At 36.0% G+C, this 13,758-nt stretch overlaps 1 protein-coding gene across 9 annotated transcripts in view; it reads right to left on the bottom strand.

Moving 5' to 3' along the window:
* TDRD3 (tudor domain containing 3) overlaps positions 1 to 13,758 on the bottom strand; it is a 158,841-nt gene that overhangs the window by 35,788 nt on the left and 109,295 nt on the right. For all 9 annotated transcript variants that reach the window (XM_042927466.1, XM_042927458.1, XM_042927504.1 and 6 more), the window contains one exon: positions 4,745 to 5,595. In XM_042927466.1, coding sequence (XP_042783400.1) covers positions 4,745 to 5,595 — 851 coding nt within the window. The remainder of the gene's footprint in view (positions 1 to 4,744; positions 5,596 to 13,758) is intronic.

Genomic DNA, 13,758 nt, shown 5'->3' with positions numbered 1-13,758 from the left:
CTGCAGATAATCATAAATTGGCTAAAAAAAGAGATAAATTCTCTCATCCATGTGAGTTCTGACATACACAGGGCAGTAGTAAGATTTCAGGACAGAACTAAGAAGGGTCAGTAGAGAAGAATATTCACATGTTAATGGGAATAAAAAAAAAAAAAACACCCCACAAAACTAGTGTTCTGTTTTGTTACAAGCCACTGAAGCCCTTAACCAATATTAGTAAGATTATTCTTATGTACTAATCAGAAAATATAACTATGAAACCAATTTGACAATAAATTTCATATATAAAAAAAAAAAAAGAAAAGAAAATATAACTATGGAGCATAAATATATGACAAAAATAAATCTCAGAGAAAAAGGCTCCCCGCCATAGTCATCACAGGCTAATGGGGTGAAGTAGGGATGTCAGATAAGGAGTAAACACATTACTTATATCCAGGATTTATCAGATTTGAGACACTGAAAGACCAAATACTTTTATTTTATCAGTTTACCTAGTATAATTTGGCTCTGGGAATTAATTCACATTAATAAACTCAGAAGGAGCTGATTTACATAACAACAACAATCTTAATTTTTTTCTGTTAATGTAACCACAAGTAGGTCAACTAATCGGAGTACTTCTCTGCTACAGGTCAACCCATTCAGGACCCAAATTATAGGTCTGAATGGTGCTTAGTGAAGACAAAATGAAAAGTAAAAACTATTTACTCTTAAGAAATATTTCCTTCAAATTAGGGCAATTGGATGCTCTACTATAACACTCTAACAGTATCTCTTAATAAGCCCACCAGAATCAGAAAATGTTAAAGGCAACAAAAATTCTTATTCTCTACCTCCTTCTAAAATATGTTATCCTGAGTACACCAGGGGGAAAAAAAATCTGTTTTTACTGATTAAATAGTATACTTTACATCACAAAGGTTATTAAGTTAATCCATGGTGTTTCCTTCCCAGTTCTAGATGCTAGCAAGTTTAAAAACACCATGCTGGAATTCTTTTTCTTATATTAGAGTTCCTGACATACATTCACGTCTATCCTTTTCTCCTTTATTTCTTAGTTTCACACTTCTGTGATCTATGAATTGCTGTGAGTTTGTAAGCTTCTCAGATAATTATGTCAGTTCTGGTAAGTTCAACAAACAAGACTCATAATAAGTTGACATCCTTTTAGGAGCTTAGAGTCTAACAAAAACAACTGTGTGAAAAATGACTTCTATATTACATGGAGAGTGGAGAGTACCGTAATAATGGTGCAGTGACACAGCACTTAATAGGGCTGAGGAGTTGGGGACGAACTTCCTGTGGCAGATAGCAATGGATACATTCTTCAAGGATGAAGAAGGTTTAGCCAAGCAAACAACTGAGGAGGGTGCACCACGGGAAGTTACAGAGACCTAAAACATGGAGATGAGTGCAGGAAACTACAAACAGTTTAAAATTAATTATGGCGTGATGTGAGGAGGGTCAACTAATAGGAAATAAGACAGGACAAGAAGGTAAGGACCAGCTGAAAGAGGCTCTGTATGCATGCTGCAGGCTCTATTTATTCCACAGGTAAAAGATTTTAACTAGGAAGAATGACAACGTCTAAGACCAGGATCAGTGATGGTAATTCCAATGACAAATTTAAGAGGAATAAGGTTTAAGGCAAGGAAACCATTTTGGAGGTTGTTACAGCATTCCAGTAGAGAGAGCAGAAAGAGCTGAACTAATTATAGCAGTCTAGAAGGAGGAGAATTGGTCCAAATTCCCAATCCTTCTATGGAAATAAAGGCTGAAAGAAGGCAAGGTAGTGTAAAGAATTTTTTAAATGATAGATTATACCAACTGGTTAATCATCTGCATTACATCACTATAATGCTATTATGGCTAGAGTTTCCTAAGGACCGTTACAACTCACGTTTTTCTTAAATCTTTATCTTGGTTGGTCTCTGGTTAGAAAATTGGGAAGTTGCTTATTCTTGACAAAACATTTAAAAGCTATCTCTTAAATTAGGTGTTTTCAGAAGATAACTAATCTCATCTTTTTCAGAGGGTAAATACTGTTTATTTGTTTAATGGTGTAATACAGAGAGAGCCTACAGTCCCTCACTCTAAACTGAGAGTGCATATCCAATTAAAATCAAATTAGTCACCTCAGAAGATCATGCAATTATTCTAAGAACAAAAGCTCAAAACACTTTGGGAATTGTTAAGTACTGTCTTTCACAAACTATATGACATTATATTAAATATATTCAGGAAAGGCAACAGATAAACTCATTGTTATTGATTTTTTTGAGATAATTACAGTTAAAAGTAAACTTGATTAATAATTCCATCAGGTGTTTGAAGAAATTAGGATAATAGCATAACCAGAACTATCTGATATATCCCAAGCACCTGACTCTTAGCAGCTACTCAATTACGGTTTAGTCAATATTTGTTGAAGAACTTGTCTGTTAAATCCAATATCTAAATATATGTAGCTCTGTTAATATTTTCTGTTGCTTTATTTGTTCCTAGTCATTCATTTTCTCTTCCTCTCTCTCTCTCTCTCCATTTTTAACCATGCCCTCTAATTTTTTTATAGGATTGCAGACATTGCAGATGAAATATTGAAGAGGTCTTAGAAAATGTTATTTTTCCCAAAAAAGGGGATTATATTTTCCTTTGGCAGACAGAGTACAAACAGGTATCTCTGAGCCTGTAAATCGTTGGTTTTAGCTGTGTAATGGCTTATTTGTATGAGTTTTGCACTTACTATTAGGGCATGATCCTTGTGGGATTTCAATGGAAATCCTGACTTATCTACTAAGACTTTTGAAAATTATTGGGCTTTCAACTCGAATCATGTACTTTCTCTGCTCATCAAGATCACCAAAAATCTCAGATTGTCCAATAAAAAAAATACTTTTCCATTATCATCTTAATCAAACTTTCACAGAAGCATCTGACACAAGTGGCCACTCATCCTAAGATAGACACTGTTAGCTCTATAAACCTGCACTGATTTCCAACTACTTCACCTTTTCTTGCCTTTATCATGAGGGAGAAACAGCTAAACATAAGTAATCCCTCACTACCCAAATCAAATAGTTCCTGTATGTTGGAAAGTGGTCTGAGTTGTTAACAGTCAGAGTCTGAGTAGTGAAGAACACTTGCTTCCTAAGCCTTCCTAACAGCCGGGGAAGAGCCGTGCGAAATAGTTCCAACCAGTGAGATTGTTGAGATTTCTGGAAGGGCTGTTGCTTTTCTGGAACTAAAAAAAACACAAAACCAAAACCAAAACAAAAACCGCTGTCTCCCCCTCCTTCTAACCTTGAATGAAAACTTGACAGTCGGGATGCTGCTTGTAGATAGATGCTATTCCACCATCATACAAAAACCTTACAGGACTGTGCCATCTAGCTATATCAGCCGGTACCCCTCTCCTTGCTGCTCTCATTAGGAAACATCTAACATCTTGCTTATACTTCATCATTCACTGAACACAGTAGGGCCCATTTCCTGATCCCAGGACCGATAGCATCCTTTTAAAAGATCCAACCACATTCCCTAGTCTGAATTTCAGTTCCTTGAAAACTGTAGTTAACTTTGCCTCCACCTCTCTGTTTAGCCAAAGATACACTCTCATGGGCACAGCCTTACTTTATGAACTGAAAACTATTCTACCCATGAAATAATACTTTTTTTTTTTTTTTTTTTTTTTTTTTTTTGCTGGACTCGATCCTCACATCCACCCAGATCTATACTATGAGTCTGTTTATTCCTATCTTGCTGGTATCTCCAGTCCCCTACCACTCTACTTTTTTCCTACATAAGTGCCCTATTCAGAATTAACTAATTAACAGAGTCCATAAATAATTATGAAATCCCTATATTAGAGGAGAAGCAGAGCTGCAGAGGAAAACTAGACAGACATAGCCCTGCCTTCAAGAAACTCAAAATTATGGTAGGGGAAGGAGTTATCAATCCAAGAACCAAAACCAAAAATAACCAAGCTCTCAATGATGAGAATAGTTGGTAGAAGAGTATGTTGGGCAGAAGGGAAAATATGTGCAAAGGTCCTTCTCTCTGAGGGTTCCTTCTTCCTCTTTCCTTTCCTGTTCTCTATTGGTCTTCTCCCTCTCACCCAGGCTCTTTTAACTGATCCACCGTATTCCTTCTTGACCACATCTTCTGTCTTTCCCTTACCTTTTCTCCATGATTTCCCTCTTTCCACTATAGTCAGCATATAATGTAGAACTAGAGTGTTTAAATTATTGGCTTAATAATTATCATTTATTATTAGCTAAATAATTAACCTTTCTGTTATTTCTTTAAGTAGGCTGATTGTATATTTTCTTTAATTTAGATGTAATCTGCAGAATTTAACTCTGTGCCACTCAATTCATTTTCTTCCTTGTGAATCAGTATAACTTTACTAGAAAGAAAAGCAAACATTGACAGTTCAGTCGGTAAGTGAAATAACTGATCAACTCTACTTAATCGCTTTTAAATACTATTCCGATAGGCAATCTAAAATCAAACCTTACTTAACCAAATCTTACGAGACTGATTCTCTATAAGGATCCATAAAAAATATTAAATATTTTATTTTTCCTCTTTTATAAATTACATATCTATAGATCTGTTCAAAGACTCTAAACAGATACAGCCATAGAACAAAACTCATAGTCCCAAAGCAATGGCCTTCTACAGTCTCACTAGGGGGTGACATTTAATAACATTAGAATATGAAACGTTACAGCATGCATACCTTGTTGTCTTCCCAATAAAGTGCAAAACATTCATCTCCAGGTTTCCACAATTTTGCATACTCCATAGGAATAGATGATTCTAGTACTTTTTCTGGTTTAATTGGCCCAGATCTTCTTTTGGGCCCACTATTGTAAAATACTTTATCATCATAGGGTATAGCTGTGATAGGTCCTGCTGGCTTAATAGGTCCTACTCGCCTGCCCTTCAGTGGCATTTCTGTCTCTCCATTTGGAACACCAACGAAACTATTAGTTCGGACGGGATTCTGGAAATCAGTATTTACATTAAAATGTTTTTCAATTTTTACACCACTGAAATTTTCGTTATTTATTGTTCGTGGTTTCCTGTCATAAAAATGATCAGGATTTGTTGTTTGGTTTTCTCTTTTCCCACGTTTTTGATTATTATAGTCAATGGATTCTTGAGGAAGTGGGTTTTCTTTTACCTCTGCATAGGACGGACCTTTTCCTGATCTGCTTTGCATAGAGTTATCCCTTTTTTTAAAAGCACCATCATTGTGCTGAGAGCTTAAAAGGTAGGAAGCATCTTTAGTTCTGTCATATCTAGAATAGGGTCTATCACACTTGATTCTCTCTTCAGCCCATGCTTCGGATCCTGAAGAAGTACTTGGTCTTTCAGAACCTCTGTTTCTAGGTAATCCACTGCCTTCTAAAACTGACTTTGAATTTTGGGGGTCTCTTTGAAAACGAGGAGGCTTTTCATTTCTTGGCTGTCTGGTATCATTTCGAGGCAGATACCGTGGTTGATTACTATCTTTGACTCCATTTTGCTCAGTATTTGACAATCGGTGTTGTCCCTGATGAAGCTGCTGTGGCTGTGGTTTAGGTTCTGAAAAGTAAAAGTTATTATATGTATATTAAAATGAAGACTTTGAATTAATACTGAATTATTTAAAATATCAACAAATTATTATATTAATACAAATTATCAAACTTCTATTTTAACATTTTCCACTACCTTCCCACCTCATTATCTTAATCCCTCTCTGCTTCCTTATAGTTCTATATTTCTAATGTAGTTTTCCTGGTCAGCTGCGTTAATGAAGTAAAGAATAATTCAAAAGGAATTCGTCTTTGTCCTTGAATGTTTGTACTCTTATAACATAGCTATCTATATGTGCTGTTCTGGTAATTCACTTCCCAAAAACAGTAATGAAACAGAATTGCAAACTGCTGACCCAGAAGCTGCTATGAAAGAACACAAGTACAACCGTGCTCAACCCTTTCCTGAATCCCACTTCAATTTAAATATGTACAGCTATCATTGGCAGTCAGGTTCTAGCCTTTGCAAAAAATGTTATTCCTCAAATCTTTCTGCATCTAGAATTGCTAAGTGTTTAGATTACAGGGGCACCTGGGTGGCTCAGTTGGTTAAGTGTCCTACTTCAGCTCAGGTTATGATCTCATGGTGCATGAGTTCGAGCCCCATATTGGGCTCTGTGCTGATGATAGCTCAGAGTCTGGAGCCTGCTTCTGATTCTGTCTGTCTGTCTGTCTCTCCCTCTCAAAAATAAAGGTTAAAAAATTTTTTTAAAAAAGATTACAAAACAGATACCCTACTTACAGAAAAGAGTAATTTCTTTGACTTAGTAATTAAGAGTAACTACTACTTGGAAATATGGAAAAAAGTGTCAAAAATATGATTAAGCATAATAGCACAGATAATGTCAAACTAGAAACCCAAAGCAGTAACATGGTAAACATATACTCATAGATAATTTAATGGCTGTATTTCATGTAGTGGTTTTTATTCTATTTCGATTAGTAACATGCCATTTATACTTTCTTCCTTCACTGTTTCACACAGCATGTCTGTAACCTTATTACCAAACCATATTGAGTGGTCTTTGATGTGCATGTCTTGTTTCTCTTGTCATACACAAGGTCACAATATTTCTCAACAGTGGCACTAATGACATTTTGGGTGAGACTGTTTCCTGCAATGCAAGAAAATTAACCTTTCTGACCTCCAGTTACTAAATGCTAAAGAATCAAAGCATCCTCCGTAGTTACTGTGACGAACAAAACTGTCTCCATACATCTTCAAACACCCACCAGAGGCAAAAGGTGCCAGGTAAAATGTCTCAAACAGGGATAAAGAGAAGACCTTTAAAAGTTCGTGAGTGACAAAACAAGTCACAGTAAAAATCAAGACTCGAACTGGCAAGAAACCTCTCAACAGAACCACTGGAAGCTAAAGCCAGTCTAATAGGCTTTAAACGTCTTTGAAATTAAAGGAAAATTATTTCCTAAGTACAATTCTACATCCAGCCAAATCACCCATTAATTTCGACAAAGAATACATGTTTCCAATATGCAAGATCTCAAATAGTAGCCAAGACTGTTTACAGGGATGTTTTTTAAAAATCACTTGGGGCGCCTGGGTGGCGCAGTCGGTTAAGCCTCCGACTTCAGTCAGGTCACGATCTCGCGGTCCGTGAGTTCGAGCCCCACGTCAGGCTCTGGGCTGATGGCTCGGAGCCTGGAGCCTGTTTCTGATTCTGTGTCTCCCTCTCTCTCTCTCTCTGCCCCTACCCCGTTCATGCTCTGTCTCTCTCTGTCCCAAAAAAAAAAAAAAAAAAAAATGTTAAAAATCACTTTTCCCAAGATTTTCTTTATAAATATAACACAACTATCCTATTTTTAACAACTGTAGTCAATATTAAATCCTTCTTTAGAGAGAAGAAAAATGGTCACCTTTGGTTTCTGCTGGCATTATTATCCAGGAGTGAAGATTTAGGAAAGCAAGAATAGCGAACATAAGCAGGACACAAATGAGCATTTTCAGCATAAAGCATGTACTGGCATTTGTTCCACTCATTATTGGAGGATAAAAACAGCAGCTGCCTCTTGCTGACTATCTGCTATGTATTAAGCATGACACGCTAGCATTTCACACACATTATCAATAGGCCCCACAGTCATCTTCAGATACAGGTGTTATGAGATTTATTTAACAGAGAGAGGTCCCATGTACAGTGAGTTGAAGACAATTTTCAGCTTCCAAAATAAGTCAAATATGAAGGTATTTTATTTGTCGTCAATTAGGTTTGAATAGATATTTCAGAAGTAAGCATTTTGGATGTACTATGATTAGGAATAGATTTTTTTCTTAAATTATTCCATTAAGGGCCACCAATATCTATGATGGTCAGGAAGCACAAATAACTTAGGTCATCATGAGAGTAACTAAGTATTCTGCACTACAGACAGGGATCTGGATAACCATGTATACACAATATGGGAGAACTTGACTTCAATTCCTCTAAAAGGAAAAAAAAAAGATTGCTATATTTATTTAATTGATGTACATTAGAGTAAAAAATAAAATGAGTAATTCACTAATACACATTCATTGTATATTATAATATACATTATATATGAATATACTTTATCTCTATTATTATGTTAAGATAATACTGTCAGGGAAAAATCCATTAAAAAAATTAGTCTTTTAACTAAGTGGGGTGCCTGGGTGGCTCAGTCAATTAAACGTACGACTCTTGATTTTGGCTCAGGTCACAATCTCATGGTTCCTGAGATTGAGCCCTGCATCAGGCTCCACATTGACAGCAGGGACCCTGGTTGGGATTCTCTCTCTGTCCCTCCCTGCTCTCACACCTGCGTGAGCATGTGTGTGCATGCTCTATCTCAAAATAAACAAACATTAAAAAAAAAATTAAATAAAATAGCTCTTAGAAATAAACTAAATAAGGCAGAAAATACAACTGCGCTTTTGAAAGAATATAGTTTTCATATACATCCATTTTTTTTTCAAAAATAAATAAAAGTAAGTCAAGAAAGGAAGGTTCTTAAATGTTTCATCATTCTTGAACTTCCTTAACCCTGAGATCTTTTGTCCTACATTGCTACGCAAGGAAGTCAGATACAGAGTAGGTATTTTGAAACTGAGCTAACATATTAAATAAATAGCAGAATATGCTTAATTACTAAATTGTGGAAAATGTGATTTTAAATAAATTAAGAAATACCCCAAAATCAAACAGAAAGTTACTCAGTTCTCCACTCAGAATCTACTTGCTCTCTGCCACATTCTTCCAAAGGCATGATGATTTCAAACCACCCAAAATACTACTCAAGACTACCAGCCAGGTCTACAGTCACTCTAATAATAAATATACCGAGATACTTTTCTCTATAGGCAGTGGAATAAAATGTAGGGTTTTTTTTTGAAGACCTGAAGAAGAAACATGAAACAAAAACATAAATAGAAATAGGTAACATTTAGTATTTAATGGGAGAAAAAAAGGGATATTAGCAAAAATAATGGAAAAATTCATCACAAAATAGACGAAACTGTGACATCTAAAGATCAAAGTGATACCCTCATCTTCTTCTTCTTCTTTTTTTCTGTTTTTTTTTTTTTTTTTAAGTAGGCTTCACACCCAACATGGGGCTTAAACTCATGATTCTGAGATTGAGAGTCTCATGCTCCACTGACTGAGCCCGGTCAAGTAAAAAAAAAAAAAAACAAACAAAGAGCTTTTATGAGGGGTGTCTGGACAGCTCAGTTGGTTAAGAGTCCGACCCTTGATTGTGGCTCACGTCATAATCTCACAGTTGGCGGGATCAAGCCCTACATCAGGCTCTGTGCTGACAGTGTGGAGTCTGCTTGGGATTCTCTTTCTCTCCCTCTCTCTGCCCTACCCCCAGTAAGTTCTTCTTTCTCTCTCTCTCAAATAAAAAATTAATTAAATTAAATTTAAAAAAAAAGTTCATATGAAAAAACTAATAAAAGATTGCTGTATGAGTTCAGTCTGACTTATGATAAAATGTTCCTATTACACTAGATCACGAGTTTCAAATGTATGTTTATAAGATAACTGATTATAATGTTTTACATTCCCATGAGTTGAAATGCAAGGATCATTAAAAATTTTTATTAATTGCCACAAATTATTTGGGTTTATATATAAGAATGTGCTGAATTAATCAGGCATCTGAAACTATTAATATTTCTTTGCTGAATATTCATTTTGCAGTCACAGTTGTACCTACATTTTGTAGTAGAAAATCAAGTACGTTTTGTTTCCCAAGATGACTCTTCAATTTATTCTGAGACATCTACCAGAAGAAGAAGTGACTTAATATTTATTTAGATTTTACTATGTGCCTGACAACTCTACTTAGAAGGTCTTTTGCTTACATTATTTCATGTAATTCTCATAACCACTCCGAAGGGCAGTATTATCTTTATTTTACAAAAAGAAACAAGCCTAGAAGCTAGAAAATGTTGGTGCCAGAATTTAAACTCAAATCTAACTGAAACCACTACTTTCCACTATGCCAAGCTGCTTGCCTAGAGAAACAAAACAGAATGCAACCAACAACATGTTAGTTACAATTTTGTCACCTACATCTGTTCATTTCTGGTGAGATGCAGAAATCACAAAGACTCTTTCCTAATCCCTGTTGGGCTGAAAAATAAATTTGGATACCAGGAAACTTTGGATATTACCAGAATCCTGAGCTAAAATTAATAATCTCTTTCCATTAATGCAAAAACAAACAAACAAACAAACAAACAACCTGAAACCCCTATTAACAGTTGGCTGAACTTAGAATCTCACAAACTGACACCCAGAGGTAGCAAGTCTGTGGGTACAACCTCTGCAGAAGGGCTGCATAGGTTACACCACAGCTCTGCCAATTAATAGTTTTGTAACCTTAGGTAACATAAGCTTTTCTGAGCCTCATCTTTAAGGTATGGGATAACAGTAGAGCCTACCTCAAAGGATTGACTAAGTTTAATACATGCAAAGTACTTAGAACAGTATCTGGCTTTAATAAGCACTCAGTAAATGTGAGCGGTCACTGTTATTATTATGATTACTATTAGCATTATAATTATGCAAGCCAATTTAAACAACACTTGGATGGTAAGGCACTTCCCTATTTACACGGCTCCCCTACCACAATCCCTAACTTTAGTTAGGATCCTTACCTCACTGTATTTATTTTTTGTTTGCGTTTGGTTTTTTGTTGTGCTTGTTGTTGCAAATAGGGCAGAAAGAATGCTTTAGTAAAAACTTTACTGTCAAATTATGTAAGTCATATTATAGAGAAAATTTAGATCAGAAAATCAAAATCTTACTCTAATACTGTTTTCTACTTAAAATATTATAAACATTCTCTAGATAAAATTTCTTTTATATACCCTTTAAAATGTTTCTATCTTAGAAAATACTAATAAATATTTTAAAAAGTAAAAATTACTAATAATCCTATCATAAAAAATACATACAAAATAAAAGTACTACCTTCTGCCTAACCAATTCCACCTCTAGGGATGGCCACTATTAACATTTCAGAGGTTATTCTTCCTTTTTATTTAAGCCATATAGATATATCTATACATATTTTTAAATTTTAAACAACAGAAAAAAGGCAGACTCACCCATATCTCATAGGCTGTAGTATACTTTTTTTTTTAATGTTTATTTTTGAGAGAGAGAGAGAGAGAGACCGCGTGCGCACACAACAGAGCATGAGTGGGGAAGGGGCAGAGAGAGAGGGAGGCACAGAATCCGAAGCAGGCTCCAGGCTCTGAGCTGTTAACTCAGAGCCCGATGTGGGGCTCGAACCCACAAAATGCGAGATCATGACCCGAGTCAAAGTTGTAAAATTAACCAACTGAGCCATCCCGGCTCCCCGGCCGCCATATCTTTCCAAGTCAGTACCCAGAGTTATCTCATTCTTTTTGATATTGCATGTTTTTTTTTTTTTTTTTCTTAAAGGAGGGTACTTTAAATATTATTAAGTATTAACCAAATTAAGGGTGGAGTGTACGGCTTACTTGGCATTTTTTTTTCCAGTGCCTGGCTACAACAGTCAGGCAAACAGATGGTATTCAGTAAGTATTTGCTCAAAGAAAGATACAGTTACTAAAAGCAATGGGCATGGAACAAGTTTCCAAGTTCAAAACCATTACCTGTTTAACACTGTCACCTGGGCTCAGCTAAGAGGGCAATACTGAAATAGAAAATACACTTCCCTGTATTATTTTCTGTATGAAAGGTTTGCATGAAAGCATTGGGACAGAGTTAGATTGAGTTCAAGTGATTACAGACAAAGACTGCACAACATATAAACACTGAGCTCAAGCAAAATAAATTAATTCTCCCACTTCCGAGTGATGCGCCGTTAATAAAGTCCCAAAGAGCCCCAGTTTCTTCATCTGGAAAGTGTGGATAATTATATTTATTACAAGATTATGGTGAAGAATCAATTAGAAAATATTTGTGAAATTGCTTTTCTTATGGCCCATATAGGGCCTTTGGAATTAGACTGACAATTGAAAGTAAGTCCCAGTCCTACCATTGAGCAGCTGTGTTACCTTTTAAAACTGGAATAATGCTACCTACCTATTTCCTTCATTAAGTTACTCTGTACTATAGTTAGTGAGCACTGACTATGGACAAGCATCAACACCGTTCTAGTCATTGTATACAAAGCAGTAGTAAGGCTCCTAAGTGCTCTCTCCGGTGCTGCTTTAGGTATAATGGGAAGAAGTAAACAACAAATAAGTAAACCAACTAATAACACAGCTTAAAATTGTGAAAAAGACAAAGAGGGAAATATATAGACTTTTATATAAAACTGGGAGGAGTGGCTATATACCAACTCAGGGGGAGCATTTCTCTGAAGAAGCCGTGCTTCGGTTGTGCTCTAAAGAATGAGAAGCAATGCAATGAAGTCGAGAAGAGTGGTCCAAGGAGCAGGAACAGCACGTGCAAAAGTCCTGGCCTGGAAACTTGCTTCGTGGAGTTAATGTGTTCCTAAAAAAATCTTGGCAGGCCCAATTTTAGGTAAAAACACAATCACTGGTAATTATTAATTTCAAGGGAGGAACAGTTACAAATAGCAATACCCCAAAATTGATGTCCTTTATGCCAAATAAAAACAGCAAATTCCAGAAAAAAAGACACAAAAATGAACATTAGTAATTGGACGTGGCGTTTTCTTTCGTTACTCAAAGGCGTAATTTTTCTTTTTTTAATTTTCATGATACTCTCTCTTAATTGTGATGAACGTTAAGCTTAAGGCTAAGCTCACAAATAAACATGTGTGATACTCAGTGTTCACAGAATTAATCCTTTAGTATTGCAAATCCTGTTCAAAAACAGAGAGAAAAAAGTCCATGAAAAAAAAGGGTGGGCGTGGCGCCTAAAATCACCGCTGCTATAAACGAACGGATAGAAGAACGCTGAGGAAACACAATGTGCACCCACAGTACAGCTGCTGCCCGTTCTCCAGTCCTGCTCAAAAGGCAGGCAGAGTCCGAGCCAGTGCTTACAGGTGCGAGAGAAAACAAAAGGTTTATAGTTCGGGGAGTACACTAGGATTGCTCACACAGGTAAATGACCAAATGAGCTTAGCTCAGGGTACAACTATAACACCCTCACCTTGCAAATATGGAAGGGGGAGAAGCTTAACCAAGGGCATACAATGAACTGGGGTAGAACTGGGATTAACCGAGCACTCAGGTTCCAGACTCCAGTATTAACCTCCCTGCTATACATCCTCAACAACAATACCATTGTGCTGGTAACATTAAGTCATTAATAACCAGGAGTCATTTTCAGTACTTCCTCACAGAACACAGGTTAGCATTACCATAAAAATATTTTTGCCAGGGTTAAAAAAAAAAAAAAAAGCATTTGCTATACAGGTCAATTCATTAAATGAAAATACATATATTTAATTCAGCTGATTTTCCTCCTTTTTCTTCCTTATAAACAAATTGCAGGAGTATAGCTTCATCACACATCTCATATGCAAAACATGCCACTGGATTCATTTAATTTTTCTTCTACCTCTAAACACATTAAACGCATAATGTCCTCTTTAGAGGGCTTTTCTAGCCAGTTTGGCCTTTTCTTCATCCGTAACTAATAGACACTCTAAAACAGAGTTTTTTTCCTGGTAAATGAGAAAAGTCTTGTTCTGACTGTTTTCTTTTTTTTTTTTT

The sequence above is a fragment of the Panthera leo genome, chromosome A1 (genome assembly GCF_018350215.1).
Source record: "Panthera leo isolate Ple1 chromosome A1, P.leo_Ple1_pat1.1, whole genome shotgun sequence".
Classification (NCBI taxonomy): Eukaryota; Metazoa; Chordata; class Mammalia; order Carnivora; family Felidae; genus Panthera; species Panthera leo.
This window is presented reverse-complemented; position numbering and strand designations above follow the sequence as displayed.